This window comes from Brachyhypopomus gauderio, chromosome 1 (assembly GCF_052324685.1).
Source record: "Brachyhypopomus gauderio isolate BG-103 chromosome 1, BGAUD_0.2, whole genome shotgun sequence".
NCBI lineage: Eukaryota > Metazoa > Chordata > Actinopteri > Gymnotiformes > Hypopomidae > Brachyhypopomus > Brachyhypopomus gauderio.
Window position 1 is genome coordinate 11,036,500 of NC_135211.1, and position 24,071 is coordinate 11,060,570.

At 42.0% G+C, this 24,071-nt stretch overlaps 2 protein-coding genes and 1 long non-coding RNA gene across 5 annotated transcripts in view; 1 reads left to right on the forward strand and 2 right to left on the reverse strand.

Annotated features, from left to right (window-relative positions):
- LOC143497424 (uncharacterized) overlaps positions 1–8,473 on the reverse strand; it is a 40,007-nt gene extending 31,534 nt beyond the window's left edge. For both annotated transcript variants that reach the window (XR_013125882.1, XR_013125881.1), the window contains exon 1: positions 8,383–8,473. This is a non-coding gene — a long non-coding RNA (uncharacterized LOC143497424). The remainder of the gene's footprint in view (positions 1–8,382) is intronic.
- A 134-nt stretch (positions 8,474–8,607) lies between these two features.
- On the forward strand, positions 8,608–13,956 carry LOC143497222 (adenosine receptor A1-like). 2 transcript variants are annotated; one of them, XM_076993199.1, is made up of 3 exons: positions 8,608–8,715; positions 8,997–9,214; positions 12,278–13,956. In XM_076993199.1, exons 1-3 carry the CDS (start codon positions 8,671–8,673, stop codon positions 12,924–12,926), a joined length of 912 nt encoding a protein of 303 aa, XP_076849314.1. In that variant the 5' UTR covers positions 8,608–8,670; the 3' UTR covers positions 12,927–13,956. The 2 variants fall into 2 exon arrangements, with proteins under 2 accessions (XP_076849314.1, XP_076849247.1); XM_076993132.1 differs by lacking the exon at positions 8,608–8,715 and having other exon boundaries at positions 8,883–9,214.
- A 945-nt stretch (positions 13,957–14,901) lies between these two features.
- Positions 14,902–23,538, reverse strand: LOC143497346 (bcl-2-like protein 15). Its single transcript, XM_076993281.1, has 4 exons — positions 23,162–23,538; positions 22,710–22,822; positions 22,316–22,534; positions 14,902–16,419 (listed from the first exon to the last, which is right to left on the reverse strand). The coding sequence occupies exons 1-4, from the start codon at positions 23,268–23,270 to the stop codon at positions 16,399–16,401; spliced, it is 462 nt and encodes a 153-aa protein (XP_076849396.1). The 5' UTR covers positions 23,271–23,538; the 3' UTR covers positions 14,902–16,398.
- Positions 23,539–24,071: the final 533 nt, after the last annotated feature.

Below are 24,071 nucleotides of genomic sequence, written 5' to 3' on the forward strand. Positions count from 1 at the left end.
AGAGAGAGAGATTATTAAAACCACGCATCTGTATCATCATATGAATAGTCTTCATGTGAAAACATTCTCTCTGCTGGCTACAATACTGATGTGTATGGTTGTAATCAGGGGCATTTCTATTCATAGGAGAAGATAAAGGCAGATACTCCTAAGGCAAAGCTACTCCTTTTTTTCCATTTTGAATATATTGCAACATATTTTTACAGATTATACACAAAGTTATATATAGCTTCTTCCAGGCTTGTTTGTTCTAGATGTTTTGAACTTTTTTATGGTTGCTCTGAATGTAGGTAAGGGCACCTGCAGGCATTTCTTGTGGCCATTGCCTGATTTTTGAAGGTCAACACACATCTGCCCCTTACTATATTATATACTGTATATAGTCTGTCAGGAACAGTGTTGCAAATAACGCCGTTAAAAATAACAGCGTTGGGTAACGGCGTCATTTTGTCAGTTTTTCCTGTCGTTACAACGCCATTGACGTTACTGGTCATTAAAAGTGGTGTGTTACTATATATTGATATACTAACAGTAATGCGATTGGACCGTTGCCCAGGCTAGTGAGGAGTAACAGATCTCGATAGGTCACAGTTCTCGGTGTAACACCTGTTTAACTTAACAAGTCAGTAAGCGATTGGCTAAGGCAGCGTTATGGTAGCCAATCAGAGCCAGTGTTGTTACAGGTGCGCCGAAGCACACCAGTAACACACAACACAAACTGAGAAGAGTCAGAAATGGCGAGTCAGGAGTAAGCCAAAGAAAAATTAGCATTTTCAAGGTGGCATTATCAACATTATTTAAGAAAATACTTGACGTTCCTGAATGTCTACCAGACTGGGATTTGATTAATTTAATTAAGAATAGAGGTTTTATTGTTAAGTTTACTTCTGTTGTGAACAAACCAGTTGTCTCAGGTTGAGAGAATTTAATTAAATTTGATAGATGTAAATGCACTTTATATAGTGTAACTGTTTACTTTTGCTTTTTTTTTTAATACAAAGATTTGGGATTTTAAAGGATTTGATCCTGCACTGGTCTGTTGATGTGTAATAAATATCAAAAGTTAAACACCTTTCTGATCTACTCATTTCAACTGACTGTGAAAACTGTTTTTTTCAAAAAATCCTTATTCATTGGCATATAATTTTTTTAAAACTGTAATGCAAATAGTTACTTTGCCTGGTAATGAGTTACTTTTATTATTGAGTAATTCAGTTACTAACTCAGTTACTTTTTTGAACAAGTAATGAGTAAGTATAACTAATTACTTTTTTAAAGTAACATTCCCAACACTGGTCAGGAACTCCCGGGCCACTTTTTCTCCCCAGTCCACCCCTGTACGTGAGCTTCCCCCGGTGGCGACAGGGAGAGCCATGCAGGAGTCCGACCTGACGCGAACCTCAGTCACGTTTGCGGTCAGCGGTACTCATTTTGCAGCTAGGACGTGTTACGTTGGAGACAAACCATAACTAGAATAGTCTGCTGTTGCTGAGCACTGGCTGCATGCACATAATGTACATCAGTCACTGCGGTTTGTTTTTTCAGCTCGGCTTGAATGCAATGAACAAATGGCGGCGTCATGTTATGAGCATTGTAATGTTGCAAATAGCGTTTATCGAAATATTGAAAATGTGTTTAAAAATCATATCACCATTATTGAAACATTTTCTGTCATGGTATATATTGATATTAAGTTATTGTCCAGCACTAGTTTTGGAGCAAGGTATCTGTAGGTGAGTGTAAACAGCCAAAGAGCTAGTCAGTCCTACAGCTAGTCAGTCTTACAGTAGAAAGCAACATAACCCTGTATTTATTGTTTTATATTCAGCAAAGCTTCAAACAGATGTTTGCTAGGAAGACAGGAAGACAAAGAGATGCAGGCCCCAACACCTCATATAAACGATATAATTACTTCTAACTTGGATATGATTAAGGTTGCCACCTGTCCCGGTTTTCCTGGGACTGTCCCGGTTTTCACGTGACTGTCCCGGTTTTCACGGGCCGTCCCGGTTTGTCCCGGTTTTCCTTCTTTTTAAAATTCGGTCCCGGCAAAAAAAAATTCATTTAATGTCCCGGCTTTCACTAGGTTCATGCAAACGACTATTTAGACTGTTTCTGCACACTTTAAATCTGTCTTTTTTTCTCTCGCTGTGTCCATTTTACACCCCCTCCCCCGGGAAAAAATTTACGTTCACCCCCCCCCAACAATTTACGTTCGGTGTCAGTATGACAGTGTCCTTGTTTTTTGTCAGACCTAGGTGGCAACCCTAGATATGATCCAGCACATACATCAGAACTGTTATCCTGAACAGCCATTGTTTTCTTATCAAGCAGATGAAAGCTAATTAGCAAATCATTCCAAGATGAAATTAGAGTATCCAGGAACTTTTACCAGAGAAAGAATTATAATGAGAATAAGATATTATGTTCCTGTAAATTCAGTTCTTATTACATTATTTGTATACTTTGAAGTCTGTACAATTGCTGTTCATGCCTTTCCTTAATGTGGTGTCTGGGACAGGCTGGGCGAGTCTGCAGGATCGTATGTCCAATGATGTCTGACTGCAAGAGACCAGCAAGAAGGTAAACAGAGTTTGTTTGAATTCCTATCCATGATAGCCATCTTCTACAGATTCACTGCCAGATATCCCAGCTACAAAGAAAGAAATCTGATAATCAAATTGAAAGGTCATTCCTCACTTTCATTTTAGACCAATAAACCAAATATATATTTTTTATATAAACTGACAATGTATTTAAATTCATTTTGATTTATTTTAATTTATATTTATGCAATATGCAATATATTCAAAATGTAAAAAGAAAAAAAAAGAGTAGTTTTGGTAAAGTCAAATTATGCTGATACGATGGTTTTACTTGTTTTTAATGCCTTTATCTTCTCTTATGAATAGAAATGCCCCAGATTACAACCATACACATCAGTATTGTAGCCAGCAGAGAGAATGTTTTCACATGAAGACTATTCATATGATGATACAGATGCGTGATTTTAATAATCTCTCTCTCTCTCTCTCTCTCTCTCTCTCTCTCTCTCTCCCTCTCTCTCTTTCTCTAATTCAGAAAACTATGCATAAGCTTTACTCATTCAAATCCAAATGCATTTTCCATGGTACGTTTTACAACAAAAGTCACAAAAGTAATCCAAAAGCAACAGTTGTGAGGAGAAACTCCCTACAAGCGAGGTGAAGGGACCTTGAGAGAAGAACCAAGGCTCAGGAGGCCAACCCATTTTCTGGCTGACAGTGAACGGCACCTAATAATAAAGTCATAAAAATACAAAGATAGCTGGCCCTGCTTAAAGTACACTGGACATCAGAGACTCCAGCTGACCCAGATATAACGGCTTATCAAAAGAACCAGAGTGATGAACAAGCATGAGAGCTCAGTGAGACATTTGGGGCCCCTGTACTCTGCAGAGAACTCTGCCAAGGAGCACATAACATAAATGAAAATAAATGAAACAATTTACATAACAAAAACACCCACCCCCAAAAAACCCACCACACTTACACCACTCCCCCCCCCCCCCCCCCCCCCCACTTTAGTCAGAGTTTTGTCTGTCTTCTTGACACCTATCCAGCATGAGGATACGTTTTTGATAGATACTACAAAGTTGCCCTGCACGCAGGCACCTGACTGACACACGTAGATGTAACTATAATGTTCAGGATTTGAGTTGAGACTTAGACAGAGTGTCTGAGGCCCAAACACTGTCAGGAAAGTTCAAAAAGGAAAACGTCTGAAAAATAACTAGCCCTTTTTTCATTTAGGTGCAATTTTTTTGCAAAGCTGCTTTGTAACAATGTCAGTTATGAAAAGTGACATTTAGCTAAAACTGAATTGAATTGATCTGAGCGGAATTTATTTGTGTAAACATGAGATTGGAATTTAGTGCATGCTATATTTTGTGCTGTCTCTTGTCAGTGTTCAGACTGTAATTACTGTTTTGCATATTAATGATTATTTAAATATTGCTTAATTCATTTCAGTACATATTTTTCTCAACGCTGTCATGAACTGAATTAGCTCAAAAAGAAGAGACCTGGATCTCTGTTCACAATCCTCTCTATCCCACACTACCGAACAAGCAACCGTTTCTAAAGTTCCTCTTTTAAAGGTCATACTGCAATCTGCACTCCATCACACAATAACAACATGTTAGCACAAAGCCTAATCAAAACCACATCTTATGAGGATTATAAAAGCATGCAGGAATGCTGCTAAAATCCCCCATCCAACATTCTCACCAGGTATGAAACCACAAAATAATGTCTAGAGCTTCTTTACACTGATATTTCATATTTATTTTATGCCATTTTTACTGTATTTTATTCATTTATTTGATGTTTACTATGCTTTTATTTTCCCCTCATAAACAGCCAGAATTTGAATAATTTCATAAAAGTTTTACTAAGCTTTACAGCTAGGGACATCGTGCTTTTCCACCTCTATGTACATGTAATCCAAGCGTATTTATACCATCCTTGGACTTGGTTGAAGCAATGACTGAATGCTGTAGAGATTCTTTCTGTTTGTGCTGTTTTGACTAACAACTCCTACTCATCCAGAAAAAAATGGCTCTAGGTTTACAGGTCACAAACCACCATTTTTATGATTGTACCCTGTAGACCATTTTTAGACAGATAGAGAAGCAATATCTCAGCCACTCCACAGATTCTGACTTGGTCCACTCTCAAAGCCCTTTTTGACATTTACACTGAGAAATACAAGGGGGGGGGGGGGGGGGGGGGGGGGCTCTCAACCTCTTCCTCCTCAGAGCAAGATATGAGTCACATGTTTTGTCTTATGATGGTACCTGATTGCACCGGGACCTCTCACATCCACTTTGTCTGCCCACCACAGAATTATTACTTCTTCTTCACTCTCCTTCACTCTACACATTACCAAGCCATTTGCAGGCGCACACAACCCCCCGGGAGTGAACCACACTATCAGCAGGGACTCTCTACTGCAAAAATTATTATTGTTTATGTAAACTTAATCTCTGTCTGGAAAATTGGACCAAAATGTTAGATCTTATGGGAAATGAAAGTAGAAACAATGAATGGTTAATAAAGCCGTTAGCTCTTGAGATTTTCCCATACTGTTTGTCATCTACTTCTGATTCCTGAAGCTGATAGTGCCTATGATAACTCTGTCTTTAAAAATCTCCAACAGCTACATTAAATTTTTTATTGCAACATCAAAGGAAGGGACACTGAAAAGTGTCATCTAATTAGCTAATTTGCACAAACCTCTGTGCATTCTCAGATGTTATGTAAAGTATGTTATGTTATAAAATAGTCATGTAGGCCCAGTGAGGAGCATTTTAAAGGTAAAATTAATCATTCTTTGCATTGGCATTTGAGTTTGTTGATTTGAAAATACATTCCCTGTGTGAGAAAAAAAAACATGAAAACATTCCACCCATTTCAATTTCCCCATTATTCTCATAGTCAATCGAGTTATACTCATACATTGCACAGATAACACTGCTGGTGCATTTTTAACGAGGGCGAAATTAGAAAGCAGTGAATGAGCAGTGAATGAAAAACTGACACATTTCTTCCCAACACATGGTTAGATGAAACAGAATACAGTGAGTTGCTATGTGACCACACAGCTCCAGCAGGAGCCAGTATGACTAGCAGGGCTAAGACCACATATTTTGATGAATCAGAAATGAGGACGTGGAGATGGAGCGCTGCTTATTACCGCAAACCACCAAGATTTAAGTGATACACAACCCTGGACACAGAAAAAGAGGACTGTGATTGAATCAGAGACTAAACTGAATTGATTCACAATCCTGACCCTGGACCCAACTCAATGAGCCCTGGTTGCTCTCGTCTGATATTCACCCGAGTCTACTTTGTGGCGTCCCTTCAAGTCATTTGTGAGTGTCAACAAGAAAAAGAAAACACTTCACTGACAAGAATCCTGGATGCATCACACATTCCACTTTGCATTATCACAGTCATGTTAATGAGGCTGCGTTAATGGAATATGTTGTCTGCACAGTGTGTTCTTATGAGTAGGACCTACATGACACGTAGAGAAGACAATTAAAGCACTTTTGTAAGTCGCTGTGGACCTGAGTTTTTCCTAAAAGCCATAAATGTAAATGTATTCAGAGCACAGCAGAAACCAAACACCGTTTTTCCATGAAGAAAATATTACTGATAACACGAACAGGCTTGGCTTACTGATTGGGGATTTTTCACTTTGCTGCTTCTTTGGCTTCTGACATCAAATAAGACCAAGGACAAAAAAAGGTAAGAAGCACACCTGCTGTGTCCATATAACGATCATCATATCAAGGGTCCCATCCACACAGCTATGCCATTGAATCCTCTTGGCAGCCAATCCCAGCTCAGCAGCAGGGAACCCATTCGTACTCACCCACAACGGTAAATGTGACACGCGCCAGGTTGCCCATCTGTGACTCAGTGTTTGAAAACAGAGTGGCACAAATAGTGAAGAATCATCGTGACAGGACCCAAATACTTCAGGGAAAAACGAAAACGCTGGGTGACAACAGATTTATTTCAGTCTTCCTGATTGCTAGAGTGATAGCAGAAATGGAGGATGCTTGATGGCCTTTTTTCATATCCAGGTGGATGGAACTGTTGTAAAACAAATGAGGGAAGTGTCTGTGAGACAAATGTGAGAAATGAAAGAGAAATTATTGGCATTTTCATGCCCTTCCCCCAGCACGCATTTACACCAGCTGGAAATCCATGTCCAGGGATTTGCAAAGCTTTTGTCTCCATTATCCCTCTTCCCAGCTCTTCCACTTTGTGTTTTCCTTCCATCTGAAGATCAGCTCCCTTGTTTCCCTCCCAAATGAGTTTGCCAACCTCTCTGATCACATTTCCACTCTTGTCAGTGGAATATGTAATTCGTCTGGAAGTCGACCGAGTCTCAACCTTCTTCCTTTATCACAGATGCGGGTCCTTGTAAATGAGTTTGAGGTGTCCCTGTGAAAATACTCTGCCCATGTTTAATTACAATTACAATTACAACTGGCATTAGGGCTAGAAAGCAACAGAAGTCATCCATGTTACTTTGGGCCCAGGGAAATGCATTTAGGCCACACCTCCTAGTGTTAAATTAAATATATGATACTTATATGATGCTCACAACTCTCAATGCAGATAACAAATGAGAGGAATAAGGAGACAGATCTCAGATCTAAGATGGCACACACTCTCAGAGCTCCGTTGCGGAGCCTGCAAATTAGCTTCCTCATTTATGCATATACTTATATCTAAACAGCCTCATCTCATGAAAATATAACAGTAAAGGTTCACTAAGTAGCCTCAACAGTGAACTCTGTTTTGTCTATTATGCTAGAACCCAAATGTGTGCAATTTCAGGACATTTTAGAATGAAATAGGCATGTCTCCTTACATAAACAATTTAGGAATAAGTAGGCCTACGAGAGAGTCAGGAAGAGAGAGCAGAACGAACCCTCTAACCCCGAGTGCAGACAGTTATAGAGCCATGAGTACCCTCTGCTTTCGCTGTCCTCTGGGAAAAAAAGGCATGAAGTCAATCCCTTAGTATCTGACATTCAAAATGAAAACACTGTCCACTCAATATGAAAAAAAGCGAAAAGCGCTATACAAATATATTTGATTTGATTTGAAACTGAAAATGTTTTCAGTTGGCAGGCATGTGTATTTTTAAGGGCAATTTGGTAATGATTTGAAGTTGTGAGGTGACTAGTATGATTGTGACTTCACATTTTCTCTTTGAAGGGTCTAATAATAGAGACTGGGTTGTTATTGATTCTCTTCTTGATTTAAAGCATAATTGATGTTGCATGAGGTGAAGTACAAGTCATAGGAATTTTGGTCAGACATGTAGCTGGCGTTACTCATGATGTGGACCCAACCCTGCACATTCTCTTCCAATGAAAGCATTGAATCACCTGTACAAATATCCTTTATTACTGTCTCAGAGCAAGGTCTTCTTCAAAAAAGATCTTGTGTTCTTTTTTTACCCAAACAATCATTAAACATATTTTGTCTACAGTGTAGATATTTCGGTGGCATTTAAAGAAATAATGCGATTTTGAGCATATCAAGATTATTTGATGACAATTCCCAAATTATGGAGATAACACATTGCCAAACAGAAATATGAGAAGCGGCATCTTCAAGTAATCTGTGAATCACAGTATTCACACGGGGCACATTCGGCATATGTACATGCATAAGATAAAATAGTTTTCCGCAGAAAACTGACTGTCCCAGGCGTCTAACGTTTCAGGCTATGTGCATCTGGAAACGACCGGATACGCGTGAGAGAACACACAATCCGCACAACGAAAGGAAGCGATGCGTTGGAGCGTACCTGAGTATACCGACGGTGAAGGAGTCCGGTTTGGTCGAGTGGTTTCACCTTATTCTGGAATGAAGCCCACACATATTCAGATGCACCCGGCGTCATTGAAGGACGTTAAGCGCATCGGGAAATTAAGAACTGGTTTTTCCTCGGGTAGGCAGGCGGGCATAGTCTGGTCTGTATTGTAGACTGCTGATACTTTCGATCGCGGTTTGTAGTAGTACAAACAAGTGTGTCTCGTGCTGAGCCGTTAGTTACCGGTGGGACGGGACTGCTGTTTCTGACGTGACTACGCAGATGTATTTCGGGGCGCAGAAGGAGCATGTTTCCAAAGTGTACACGGTGGGCTCAGAGTGCTGGTCATTCTGTTTGTCTTCATCCCACTATGATGAAGCACGTTTATTTCATGGTTGTGGGAAGTAAACGAATACGTTCTGACAACGTTTTTGTTTTTAACTGAAGAAATTTAAAGGTTATTTATTCCACAGTCGCCTTCGTCGACACCAAGGATGACTAACGAACCACCTGCTCTTTACTTGGGAATGGAAGTGCTCATTGCCCTCTCTTCTGTCATTGGTAATGTGATGGTGGTCTGGGCAGTAAAAATCAATCGTTCGTTACAGGACACTACCTTTTATTTCATCGTCAGCTTGGCTTTTGCGGACATCGCGGTTGGAGCTCTCGTGATCCCTCTGGCGATAACGATCAGCATCGGGTTGAAGACATATTTTTACAGCTGTTTACTGGTCGCTTGTACTGTGCTGGTCCTGACGCAAAGTTCTATCCTCGCCCTCCTTGCTATTGCCATTGACCGCTATCTGAGGGTCAAGATACCTTTAAGGTAAGGTCGAGCAAAACAGTGCAAACATCGCGTCTAGCTGTGCAAAACATCGTTTTATATGTCCTGTTTGTTTTTTGTTTCCCCCCCCCCCCCATCTCTTCAAATGCTAGGTCATTTTGAGGTGCGTTATGTTCTTTACTGGGGAACCAGCAACATGCCGGTCCTCACGTGCCCATATAACATTTAAACAAGGCGTATTCTCTTCTATCCCAAGTTTGGTAAGGGTACGGATATAAAACTGCACGGTTTTCCTGGGATGAGAGGCACTGGAACAAAATGGATTTGCCGATGGGAAAACTCAGTTTGACAGTATATTAACATCAAAGTCTATGCCTATTTTTTGTCTGGGGAAACATGTCGTTTGATGGTTGGCTTTCTCATACTGAAAATGGACTCAAAACTATAGTTAGATTACAACATTAGATATTAAATAACTGAAAACTGGATTGCAAAAATAATATCCAGTGAGTATTCAGCATAATTTATGGTACTTATTAAATCCATGATTCAATATAATTTTGATGCTGTAACTTTTACGTATTTAGTTATCTATTTAGGTTGCTTATTTTGTTTGTTTATTTATTTATTTGTTGTTCTGGTAGTTGTCTTATAAATGGAATCACTCTGCCTGGATTGTAAATATGGCCACTACTCGCTATTCTCTATAGCCTACAGTTTTTGGAGTAAATGAAGGCATTGTCAAACTTCATCTACTCCATCCATCAAACTGTCCGGGAAGAAGGGGGGGGGGGGTGTAGTGAAACCCTGCTCTTGTATTCTCAAAACCTGTGTAACCCACAGGGATCTTGAGGGTTCATTTTTATTTCCCTGGCGACAGTGTGTGATACAGCACCTCAGCTACCAGTTATCAGTCTCTGCCCCAAACAGACTGCTGAGGACAGCTGGTCTCTGTAAGATTGCCAAGGCCTGTCACAGCTGTAGAATTCCACACCGGTTTGTGAGCGTTCAATCTAACTCCTTTCACGTCACCCAGGGCAGCCCAATTTATGACATAAGAGTCTTTATCATCTATGAAGGTTACAGAAAGCAAAAAAGAGGCTTAAATGTAGACTTTGTTTACTTGGACAAGCTAAAAGGCAAAGGGTGATGACATCAGAGTGCATAAATGGAAGATGATGAGAGGGTTGAGATATAGTAATGGCCACAAAGTGCAGCTCTGGCACTCAGATTGGTTCACATAATGTGTGAATAAGTCACATTTTCTTGATTATTTCCAGTTGTGAATAAATTATTGGTAATAATCTGAGTCAGTGTTAATACTTCATATAACACATAGCTTGCCTGTGAATCCATTACATTGACTAGTTCTACAGAAACTGGAATTATCTCTGATTATTGATCATTAAAACGGTTCCTATAATCCATGGATTTTTCCAGTTAACTAGTTAGTTACTCCTTTCCCGGTGTAATTTAACACAAGGCTGTGAACAGAAGTCCAACATGTTCAGCAGAAACAACATGATAAATGACTGTGACTAATGAGGACTTGGTTTAAAAACCTCAACTCATTTCTTAATCATGTGATAGATTGATCCTGATTTTGAAAAAGTAATGAGAAGAAGATGAGACACAGTAGCAGTATGTCATAGTCCCTGTGTCATATATCTGCATTCAGCGGTTTGGCTCGTCACTGCAATGGTGATAACAGACACTCTCGCACTTCAGCCATTACGATGAAAGGGATCTGGCTTAAAAGCATGTTAAAGGATTGTCAGCTAAAGAGAGGAAGTTTGGATAATTAAAAGTGGAAACTTTGCATATATTTCAAAAGCGTCATGTGTGTGTGTAGTTTTATTTATCTACACATTGTGCATACTAATTCCACTATTTAATGGTCATATTTACACTACTTTAATGCATTAGGAAAAGGGTAGTGTAATGAATACAGATGTTGACGTTAACTATGCCAGTTAGCCAGTTTATACAATTCATAGTCTGGAAGATCCTGGTTGTATACATAGGATTCACTGGGTCGCCTTTGGTATGTCTGCGTGCCACACATTTGTAAAGTGTAAAAAAAAAAAATACAGAAAACACTATGACAGTAGCAAGTCAAGTAGATGAAATGTTTTCTTTAGAAGGATTTTACTTAAATTTGTTTTGGACCATGTATCAAAACCCTTGTTTTAGTGCAGATATAACAGCTCTTCATCAGTATATATGTGCAAGGCTAAATTTTACAACATGGCTATTTTGAGCTTAACCTGATTTTACACTATCTAGGTGTTATATTGATAGGAGATTACAAAGCTCACATTTCATTCTAAATAATTCACTGTTCATACTATTCATAAAATACAATTATTTACCATAAACAGAGAACCATATTGTGGAGGACTGTTTTTAATAAAATTAAACTAAACTTAAAAAACTGAAATGTTTTAAGTTGGTGATTGTTTTTCCAAATATTTTTTGAAAAAAAGATTTTCCCTTTTCAGTGACAGATATATGGTAGGATTCAGTTGAAGGATTTTTTGTTTGATCTATTTATCTATATAATTAAAGACAAAGATGTACACTTAACATTAGCTGCCCTTGTTGAAACATGTTGTTAATCAAATTAGTAGCACTCAGTGCAGCTAGGTGCATTCAACCAGCAGCAATTTAATGGCTGACAGAGCATTACGCACGAGTGTTGACATTTGTTTTGTCTGAAAGTAACTGTCAGAGTCTATACAGAGGTGAACTAGAACAAGCGGGACTGAATACAGTCATGGAGCACATATAGCAGACTGCTCTCCTGGGGGAAACACTGTTTATGACCTACACACTGGAATTCATTTATTAAGCTCTAGATGAGAGTTTTGACCTGGTTACTGTTCTCTGCTTGTGCCAGTTAAGAAACTTCCTTCTAGAAGTCCCAGTATTGTGCCTGAAACATGTTAAGCTGCTTGTGGATTCACTGTTATGACGACTGTGGTAGGGATCAAACTGTCCTGATATGTAGCATGTGTGTTGTTCTGCAAGGGCCACAGAAGCGATGTATCTTATGGGATGCTGTTCTTTTCCACCTTCTGTCTTTCCTCAACTCCCCCCGTGCAGCTACAAGCGAGTGGTGACACCCAAGCGAGCGGGCAGCGCCGTGGTCTTCTGCTGGAGCGTGGCCTTCATCGTGGGCCTGACCCCCATGCTGGGCTGGAACAACATGGACAACCTAAAGGAGCCCAACGGCAGCGGCATCATCACGTGCAAGTTCGAGACCGTGGTCAGCATGGAGTACATGGTCTACTTCAACTTCTTCGGCTGGGTGCTGCCGCCGCTCATCTTCATGCTGCTCATATATGCCGAGATCTTCTACATGATCCACAAGCAGCTCAACAAGAAAGTCTCGACCAGCCATACCGACCCTAGGCGTTACTACGGCAAAGAGCTAAAGCTGGCCAAGTCCCTCGCCTTCGTCCTCTTCCTGTTTGCCGTGGGCTGGCTGCCCTTGCACATCCTCAACTGCATCACCCTCTTCTGCCCAGAGGCCCAGAACATGAACCTCATCTACGTCGCCATCCTGCTCAGCCACGGCAACTCTGCAGTCAACCCCGTTGTGTACGCCCTCCGCATCAAGAAGTTCCGCAGTGCCTTCCTCAAGATCTGGGAGCAGTACGTGTGCTGCAGGGGACGCTGCGTCCAGGCACACGCAGACGCCCAGCGCAGGGAGAGCAGGGAGAGGAGGCTGAGGCGCAACATCGACCTCTGACCCCGCACTGCTTCCCGGAGCCGTCGGGGCTGCTGTGTTTCTGCACTCTGTGCATGGAAATGAAGTGATTGCGAGCTGCTGTCAGTTTGTTCTGCATCTGGGCCTATGAACCCATGATAACCTCTGACCCTGCTGCATCTTTATGAGGATGTTATGGCCAAACATCAGTTGAAAAATATTCATGTACACTGTCAGCGGTAGGAAGAACCGTCTGCAAGAGCCTATTAAAAATATGAAAACTCACTGTTATAGAGGAATATGGGTCATGGGTCACACGTGTGTGAACACTGATCGTCTGGGATCCTATCTGCTGATGAGACAGCCTAACTGTGAAAGGCTAAAAGCAACGTCAAGGCGTCCGAGCTGCTTTGGAGGAATGCTGACAAGCCAGTGGCCCCGTATGTAATAATAATTCTTCTAAGCCAGTGGCACTGCACCACTGTGAGGCCTAAAAATGTGAACATTTCTGATACTTAACTAGATCTCCTTGGGAAAGGACTGAGAACATATGATGTGAATTGATGAAAGGGCATTTGATATATTCATCCGCATTGACAGGCAATACACTTCATTGGTCAGCTGCAATTAATTCTACTGCAGATGTCAATTATCTTACAGGTTTCTTTGCCTTAAAACACAACTTTGATCTGCTTGGTTCATTCTTTTGCTACTAAAAAGACGACTACAATATCACTTTTTAAGTGTTATTTTATACCGTTTATGATTTCTTACAGAGAAGATTCTCATGTCATTAGTTTAACAGCGGTGCCTGATATAACCACTCAAAGATCGATTTGAACAACTTGGCGAGTGTGATGTTTTTGTCGATGTTCATTTGTGTCAATCTTCCTTTTGTGAGCCATCAGAAACACAACATTATAATAACTTGAGCTCTTTTCTTCCCACGGTACTGTTAAATTCACAGTGTGCTGAAACACCATTTGACACCTGTACGTGGAGCAGGCCAACTCAAAATAAGTGTGCAACAACGGACAATCCTGAACCACAAATAAATCTAACCTGAGTGATACCAACGCGCACCTGTCATTTTCATGCTCTACAGGATGACGGTTGCTGGTGCCTTCTGTCATGCTCAATTTGCAAAGAAGCAATTTCTGTGTTTCTTAGCACTCGTCATCACAGAATATTGGAAAATATTTTTAAAAGATATCAGAATGCATACAAGTAACTCTCAGCAGGTTCTTGTTAAGATAAGAACTATGACAGGGGTTGGGACTGTCAAAGGTAGCTCTGCAGAAGTAACGATACTGCACTCATGAAATGAACAGTCTTTGTTTCTCATGTTTGCTTGTCCGTCAAAGGCGGAGGATATTTTTGGATCACTTGCCAATGTCTACCCCATCTGACTCAGTGAGCATGCTCAGAGATGCTATGCCATATCTGCAAGATGTTTACGTATGAAACTTCAATATCATTCAGAGCACATCATTTTTAAAAATGGCTGAAAATATCAAGGGCAAATATCTCACAGATAATGCACTCCAGATCAAACCACTGATTACAAATGTAGGAGCCGATCCCTCAACACAAACACTCTATAAATGTGAAATAAAAAAGGTTGACTAGCCAGCCCACCCTGCTAACCCGTTAGGTATACACGATGCTCAGCTATGGCACACAAGCCCCAGGGCTGTTCCACACGACACAAGAACATGATGCAGAAAAGTGGTCCAGACAAGCCATGCCATGTCTTTTCAACTGAAGCTCTTCCCCCATGTCAAACAAAACCTCAGCTTCCTACTTCCCAGCAAGTTATTCTAAACTGCCCTGTGTGACGGTGTAGCTACATTTTACACTGTGGCATCTCCAAAAACAACAACAAAAAAGTCAAAGTAATGAATGAGTTTATCTTTCGCTTAAATAATGCTAATAGTAATTCTCTCTAATTAGCATTCGATGGAAGCTAGCCTAGCATTTTTTGATTAGACATTTACAGAATCAGTAGGCACTATGATTCAGCTGGAGTGTAGTTTATTCACATTTACATTTTCCTGCATGTGTTTATTCTTAGAAAAGACGTTCGCATAAAGGCAGAATTGTCCACTCCAGTGTGAGTGTTTGCACTTGTGTTTGGACTTGGCACTTCTTATGGAAATAGGATAACTATTCATGCTAGTCCCTGCAACTGTATCAGTCTATAATAATGGTAGATCAGTAATTGGTCAGCTGCAGGTAAGGTTGGTGCTGCCCTCTTCTGGTGTCAGATGTGACAAACAGATGTTCAGAGTCTGTTTCTATCTACTAAATAGTCCATCTACTAAAGAACATAACACATGGAAGGGACTCCTTTCTCTTCATCTGCACAAAAGTCAACATGAGAAATAACACGTGCATACACTCTTTGTTTGTTTGGAATGTGGTATTTTGAAAATGTTTCTCCTTAATCTAGTGTATAATGCATTCTCTCAAACTGAGCTCTCAAAGTGAATTTACTATAATGGACATTTACAGTATAAACGGCCAATCCTAAACACAGATTCAAACAGAAAACTTCGGTTCTCCAATAAGACAAAGAATGGCAACTCAAACTAAAAGAACTACATTCCAGACACAAGTCTGAACAGTCCCTATGTGAAACACAAACAACGTCATAGTTCTGGGCTTCTAGAAGGACAAAAGTCCAGAGTATTGCTCTGCCCATAAAAACACCACCACTGATCACATTGACTGGAAATTACAAACCACCACCCATGATTACAAATTACAAAACCAGATATTACACAACCCACCTATGTAACAGAGACTTGCTGCTGTAGTATTATTAAAAGAATATTATAGTTTTAAAACTTCAAAAATGAATGTTCAGCATTTAGGTTACATAGTTTTACAGTATATATATTGTTCAAATGTTTATTTTTAGAGTTATAGTGCAAAATAATATCCCACCCCAACTGTAGAAGAATTCAATAATGGCATAATTTCAAAATAACAAAATGCTTCAATACCCCACAATTACATTTCATGGTGAGACTTCACAAGTAGAAAGCTCTAATACTCCAATATATGCATACAGATTTATAGGGAAACTTAATCTCATGGTCAACAGGTTTACATGACAGCACAATGTCTCACATGTAGAGAAGCTTCTGTAAGACATCAAACATCTTACAGATGTTACAACCTCAGGGTCTATGCAGAGTCACTGCCGAATACTTGTAAATAATGATTTTGTATTACGGTGGGGGTGTACATTACAATACTAATACTAATTCAGAAAATACAGGGTGGTGATTTTGGCAGTTCTTAGATCAGAAAATTGAACACAAAACTGTACAACCTGTTAAAGTGTTTTTAACTTCCTGAATGCTGAAAAATATTCAAGTTTGTTGCTGGAACACTCCTTTGAATAAAGCTGGATTGCTACTTTGCCTTCTGTTGCATAGGTGAAATTCCAGGGCAAGGTGTGGCTCTTCAAGTTCAAGTTCAGGTAATCATCTGTGTTTATTGGAATTCATAAGCAAGAGGCTTGTTCCTGAAAAGTGAAACAAACACCAAAAGCCCAGTCATTATTATATACACATTTATGGTGTACCAGCAACAAAAAAGACAGAGAAAGTAATCAGATTGCAAATCTGTATAAAATGTTTATTTGTTAACACTTTTAACAAGGAACTTTTTTCCACATCCACAATACTGCAATATGAACTGTAAACACAACATCAAAACTGCAGCACACGTCAGTGAGAGTCACTTGCAGGGCCAGTGTGACAGCATTTCAGGGGAAACGTGCAGGAAGTGGTTCAAGGTTTCAAATCCTTTCACAGTGTGAGCTTATTATGCAATCAACACTCGTCTCTTTCGGTTTCTTTATCCTGAAAGTCACCTTCATATATGGACCAGCACGTCTACAGGTCAGACAACATATGACCAAAGGAATGACCCTTCATGTAATCTTCATGGACAGACAATGGCATTGGGCCAAACTGAAAAGCTCAGTGACTTAAAGCATGGCATAAGATGCTTTATGCAAGTCGGCTCATGAAACGTCTGTCGTGCTAGATGCGCCCCAGTTGTTTGCAAGTGCTTTTACTCTGGTATGAAAGAGCAAGAATGATGTGAGCAAGTGTGAGAATGATGAGCAAGAACAGTTCCTCCATGATGCGGTACGCCACATAGACTCACACAGTTGCACCTCTACATGTGCCACATAGACTCACACAGTGGCACCTCTACATGTGGCACATAGACTCACACAGTGGCACCTCTACATGTGGCACATAGACTCACACAGTGGCACCTCTACATGTGCCACATAGACTCACACAGTGGCACCTCTACATGTGCCACATAGACTCACACAGTGGCACCTCTACATGTGGCACATATATTCACACAGTTGCACCTCTACATGTGGCACATAGACTCACACAGTGGCACCTCTACATGTGGCACATAGACTCACACAGTTGCACCTCTACATGTGGCACATAGACTCACACAGTTGCACCTCTACATGTGGCACATAGACTCACACAGTGGCACCTCTACATGTGGCACATAGACTCACACAGTTGCACCTCTACATGTGGCACATAGACTCACACAGTTGCACCTCTACATGTGGCACATAGACTCACACAGTGGCACCTGTACATGTGGCACATAGACTCACACAGTGGCACCTCTACATGTGGCACATAGACTCACACAGTTGCACCTCTACATGTGGCACATAGACTCACACAGTGGCACCTCTACATGTGGCACATAGACTCACACAGTTGCACCTCTACATGTGGCACATAGACTCACACAGTTGCACCTCTACATGTGGCACATAGACTCACACAGTTGCACCTCTACATGTGGCACATAGACTCACACAGTGGCACCTCTACATGTGGCACATAGACTCACACAGTGGCACCTCTACATGTGGCACATAGACTCACACAGTGGCACCTCTACATGTGCCACATAGACTCACACAGTGGCACCTCTACATGTGGCACATAGATTCACACAGTGGCACCTCTACATGTGGCACATAGACTCACACAGTTGCACCTCTACATGTGGCACATAGACTCACACAGTTGCACCTCTACATGTGGCACATAGACTCACACAGTGGCACCTCTACATGTGGCACATAGACTCACACAGTGGCACCTCTACATGTGGCACATAGACTCACACAGTGGCACCTCTACATGTGGCACATAGACTCACACAGTGGCACCTCTACATGTGCCACATAGACTCACACAGTGGCACCTCTACATGTGGCACATAGACTCACACAGTTGCACCTCTACATGTGGCACATAGACTCACACAGTGGCACCTCTACATGTGGCACATAGACTCACACAGTTGCACCTCTACATGTGGCACATAGACTCACACAGTTGCACCTCTACATGTGGCACATAGACTCACACAGTGGCACCTCTACATGTGGCACATAGACTCACACAGTTGCACCTCTACATGTGGCACATAGACTCACACAGTGGCACCTCTACATGTGGCACATAGACTCACACAGTTGCACCTCTACATGTGGCACATAGACTCACACAGTGGCACCTCTACATGTGGCACATAGACTCACACAGTTGCACCTCTACATGTGGCACATAGACTCACACAGTGGCACCTCTACATGTGGCACATAGACTCACACAGTGGCACCTCTACATGTGGCACATAGACTCACACAGTGGCACCTCTACATGTGCCACATAGACTCACACAGTGGCACCTCTACATGTGGCACATAGACTCACACAGTGGCACCTTTACATGTGGCACATAGACTCACACAGTTGCACCTCTACATGTGGCACATAGACTCACACAGTGGCACCTCTACATGTGGCACATAGACTCACACAGTGGCACCTCTACATGTGGCACATAGACTCACACAGTGGCACCTCTACATGTGGCACATAGACTCACACAGTTGCACCTCTACATGTGGCACATAGACTCACACAGTTGCACCTCTACATGTGGCACATAGACTCACACAGTTGCACCTCTACATGTGGCACATAGACTCACACAGTGGCACCTCTACATGTGGCACATAGACTCACACAGTGGCACCTCTACATGTGGCACATAGACTCACACAGTTGCACCTCTACATGTGGCACATAGACTCACACAGTGGCACCTCTACATGTGGCACATAGACTCACACAGTTGCACCTCTACATGTGGCACATAGACTCACACAGTGGCACCTCTACATGTGGCACATAGACTCACACAGTGGCACCTCTACATGTGGCACATAGACTCACACAGTGGCACCTCTACATGTGCCACATAGACTCACACAGTGGCACCTCTACATGTGCCACATAGACTCACACAGTGGCACCTCTACATGTGCCACATAGACTCACACAGTGGCACCTCTACATGTGGCACATAGACTCACACAGTGGCACCTCTACATGTGGCACATAGATTCACACAGTGGCACCTCTACATGTGGCACATAGATTCACACAGTGGCACCTCTACATGTGGCACATAGACTCACAGTGGCACCTCTACATGTGGCACATAGACTCACACAGTGGCACCTCTACATGTGGCACATAGACTCACACAGTGGCACCTCTACATGTGGCACATAGATTCACACAGTGGCACCTCTACATGTGGCACATAGACTCACACAGTGGCACCTCTACATGTGGCACATAGACTCACACAGTGGCACCTCTACATGTGGCACATAGACTCACACAGTGGCACCTCTACATGTGGCACATAGACTCACACAGTGGCACCTCTACATGTGGCACATAGACTCACACAGTGGCACCTCTACATGTGGCACATAGACTCACACAGTGGCACCTCTACATGTGGCACATAGATTCACACAGTGGCACCTCTACATGTGGCACATAGACTCACACAGTGGCACCTCTACATGTGGCACATAGACTCACACAGTGGCACCTCTACATGTGGCACATAGACTCACACAGTGGCACCTCTACATGTGGCACATAGACTCACACAGTGGCACCTCTACATGTGGCACATATGGCGCATTTCCACTAGGGCCTGCTTGGCGCGGTACGGTTCGGTACGGGTCGGTTTGTGAGTGTTTCCATTAGTACCAGTACCCTGTGAGCCGGCCCCTTTGGGTACTTTTTTCGTACCGACTCGCTCGAGGTTCTAACCGTTCCGAAGCGGTACAGTTCTGTGACGTGGAGGGACAGCATGACACTGATTGGCCAGGGAGTGTCGTCACAGGTTGCGTCAGGAGAGCGACTCCTCCGCTATGCTATGGACTCCTCAGCCATTTTTAAAACCCAAGGAGCGAAGTCTGTTCCCTGGTCAAACGCCGAGGTACAAACCTTTCTGTTAATAATCAGCGATCAAAAAATCCAGGGCGAACTGGACGGGGCCACTAGAAATGTAAAGGTTTTTAGCGAGGTTTCCGCGCTAATGGCCACTCATGGCTACCAGCGGTCCGTTCAGCAGTGCCGGTCGGTCCAAGCTAAAAAAGCTTAACGCGATTACCGGGCGGTGAAGGACCATAACGGACACAGCGGAGCAAACCGCAAAGACTGGAAATGGTTCCAGCAAATGGATGTCATATACGGTCACCGGCCAGCCAGTAACGGAAGAGAAAACGTGCTGGACATTGTCGGTGCTGGAGGCCACGGAGAATGGTGAGTGTATTGTGATTTCACAGTTTTACTACTAGGCTCGTAAAAGATGTAATATGAACGTAATATGAACGCATCTATTGTAAACGCAGGAATTTAGAGCTGTGTTTGTAGTTAATGTTACCACCACAGTCACTACTGTACAATAGCTAGCTCTTAGCCTTGCTAGTTGCTAGTTAGCTGTAGCCATAAACACAGCATGAGCAGCGATGACGTGCTACACATTTTGTGCAGTTACGCTATATTGTTGTTGCTTTCACGGGAATGCTTGTGTTTAATATTTGTTATTTTTTACGTTCAAGATTCCCCTTCCACTGACGAGGCGAGCGGAGTTGGCGGAAAATGTTTCCTTCAACCGGGCTTTCCTCGGGGTGCTTGGCGAACTTGTGAACACCATGCGAGACAGACGCCAGTAAAAGCACACAAAATGTTGCTTGTAGTACTATAAATATTTATTTCATATAAAGCTATACGTATATATTTGCTTTTTGCACTTTTTTAAAACTATAACTATATTATTTACATATGTTGTGCTTTAAATATCTATATTTCATAATAAAGTTTGATTTCATTTGATTGTATGACTGATGCTTTTTATGCAGGGTGTGTTCAGCCTGTTTGAGTAATACCAAATTATTATCAATAATTAGAGCAACCACATACAATAATGAAGATAAAGATAAATAAGATACAATAATGCTATGTGTTAAGGGGCGTCGACCGGTGTTGTGGTCGTATACAAATGATGTCACGACACTACAACCCGCGCGCCAACAGCGACTCCACCCACATTGGGGTGGTTCACCATTGTAATGGAAACACAACGCGACCGTACCGTTCCGTTGCGAATCGACCCGTACCGAACCGTACCGCGCCAAGCAGGCCCTAGTGGAAATGCGCCAATAGATTCACACAGTGGCACCTCTACATGTGCCACATAGACTCACACAGTGGCACCTCTACATGTGGCACTCGTCAGCAACCATGTCAGCACGGCACATCGAGAGTTTCAGGAAGTTAGCAAGAGAATTGAACGCAGAAGATCATACAAGGCACTGCCAAGTGATGGCTGGTCAAACATCTCCACCCAGAGCTCAGACGCAGTGGAAAAGATCAATCTGGGTTCTGAGAACGCACCCTATCAAGATGTAACAGTAGCAATACAGAATTGTGGTGCAGAGGAAATGGCTTGGTGCTATTTTTTAGGGTTTTGGGACTTGGCTTACAGCAAAGATTAATGATAATGCCACAGCACACAAAGACATGTTGTGAAAATCCCATGCTTGTAAATTTGGGATCCTGAAAAGAAATCTGTACCTGAAAAGACCCAGTGTTGTTCCCACATGGCGGTGGCTCTATTCACAAAGCAATGTCCATAAAGACGTTTTGATAACGTTGATGTGGAGTAGGCTGCACAGAGCCATGACCTCAACCCTATTGAAGCTCATACAGGTGTGATGGTCATGTATCCGCATGCTTCTTACTAAAATATGTATCTCTGTGCTTCCTATAATGAACCGTGATGACAACAATCATCATGACAAGAACTGTGGTGTCATGCTCCTTCGGGACACTAAGAGGGCTTGGTAATGATTGGTTAAATGGTTCACTATGGTTGTCTGGATAAGCACAATCACTAAACACTACAATGTTGCAAAACAACCACCACCTCAGGCATCTTGTTGAAGAACCAATCAAGGTACTCAAAATATAACTTACCCAGCCTCCTTGCTGTGTGATCCAGCTTCCTATCTGGTTGTTGAAGATGCTAAACGTAGCAGCCCGTATGGTTGAGGTCATGTCAGGGCAGTTGTTCTTGACGTAAAGAGCTAGGGCGACTGTCGCTTTCAGGATTTCCTTCTCAGGAACGATCTCAGGTCTCTCGGCAGCCCACATCTTGCACAAGGCGTTGACACTCTTACCAAAAACACTCACCACCTGAAAGAACGTTCAATAAATAGCAAAACTGTCACTGCAAAATAAAGGAGCGTCTGGAAGAAGTCCGCATCCAAATTGTCCCTCTTCACAGTAATGTCAACTCAACATATAGCCGATAAATTCACATGACAAAGAACAGGAAACAGGTGAAAGTGAGGTGTGTGGGGGAGTCTACCTGGTCGGCCGCGGCGTCCTGCACGTCTTTAATGAGCGGCTTTATCACCGTCTCGTCGTAGTGGTCGCCGAGTTCGCGGAGCTTCGCAGCGATCTTGACTGGGTTAAAATCGTCTGGTAGGTAAAAGCGAAAACAACCACTTAGGGACAACCAGCTGTTTCTCCACATATTACGCGAATTTAGTTTGACAAGCACACGTCGGTACTTGAAAAATAAATTGATTAGTAACCTAACGTTTTTTTTATTAGCTAATTTCCAATTTTTATATAAAAAAATGTTTCCAAAAGCTAACCCTATGTAGCTAGAGTTCAAGAGTACACCAGGCATGTTAAAGCATTTCAGTTAACCAGAACAGGTCGCTACAGCCTACAGTTTTCCTATATTTTCTGACAACCTGAAGAACTTCAGGGTAGCTGCTAGGTAGCGCCAGCAAACACAGAATCGGGTCTTACCGTGTTCCGAGTCCTCCAGGCCATCGCATTCATACACGTCCTCATCCTGAAAAAGGCAATCTATAATTGCTAAAGTTTGTTGTTTAAAGTTATTATTTGAAGAGTCCATTTCTAATGCACGTTAAATAGGTTATCTATGTTATCTCTGCAAGAGACAGGCCCTAAAGACACCTGCGCTGGTTTGACAGGAATGTCAGGGTGCGCCCAACAGACCTTTCCTTTCACGAGTTTTTTTTTTTTTTTGACGTCTAAGCTATAAAAAGATTCACTGATCTCTATTCCGTGCTTCTGGATGTCAACTTCCGTGGTTCTGACCTAAATGCGCTACGCTTCAACTCGCTACAATCGTTACACGCTTTTTCAGCGATAGATCCCGCCCTTGTTTTGATCTCATGCTGTATATTCAGGGATAAGTGTTTTGTCTCCAACAGACCACAAGATGGCGATGTTGCAGCAGGGAAAAGAGCTACTGGTTTGCATATCCAGAGCGGACGACACACCCTTATGTTCAAGATAATGAATGAATGAATGGCAGTGAAACGTTGGAAGTTACAAAATGGAAGTCAGGTAAACATAAGAGTTTTTTGGTAGCCTTTGAGTTGCAGTGATTTCAAACTGAACGAGGAAAAGAGTTTGACATGTGTGTGATGAGAGTACATCTGCTGATCCCTTTAGCCTGTTGTAGTTTGACTTTCACTTGAGACTGACCCAATTAATAGAGAATGGCAGAATTATCTGATTTAAACATAAGGGTACATGTGTGTGTACATACACATATTCAGTAAATGCCAGAAGAGGAGTCAGTCACATCAATGATACCAACATCTCATTCATAAAGTGCTATATTAGAACAGAATCCCCCATAGGTTTCAGGTTTCTGTAAGTTTCAGGTTAAAATATGGGAAAAAAA

Bases quoted from the DNA above. Each gene is read 5' to 3' on its own strand.
- LOC143497222 (XM_076993132.1), top strand. From the start codon at position 8,883: ATGACTAACGAACCACCTGCTCTTTACTTGGGAATGGAAGTGCTCATT. The intron at 9,215-12,277 runs GTAAGGTCGAGC...CCCCCCGTGCAG, and splicing joins AGGGTCAAGATACCTTTAAG to CTACAAGCGAGTGGTGACAC.
- LOC143497346 (XM_076993281.1), bottom strand. From the start codon at position 23,270: ATGGACTCTTCAAATAATAACTTTAAACAACAAACTTTAGCAATTATA. The intron at 22,535-22,709 runs GTAGACTCCCCC...ACGTTCTTTCAG, and splicing joins AGGACGCCGCGGCCGACCAG to GTGGTGAGTGTTTTTGGTAA. The intron at 16,420-22,315 runs GTAAGTTATATT...TTCACTTTTCAG, and splicing joins TCACACAGCAAGGAGGCTGG to GAACAAGCCTCTTGCTTATG.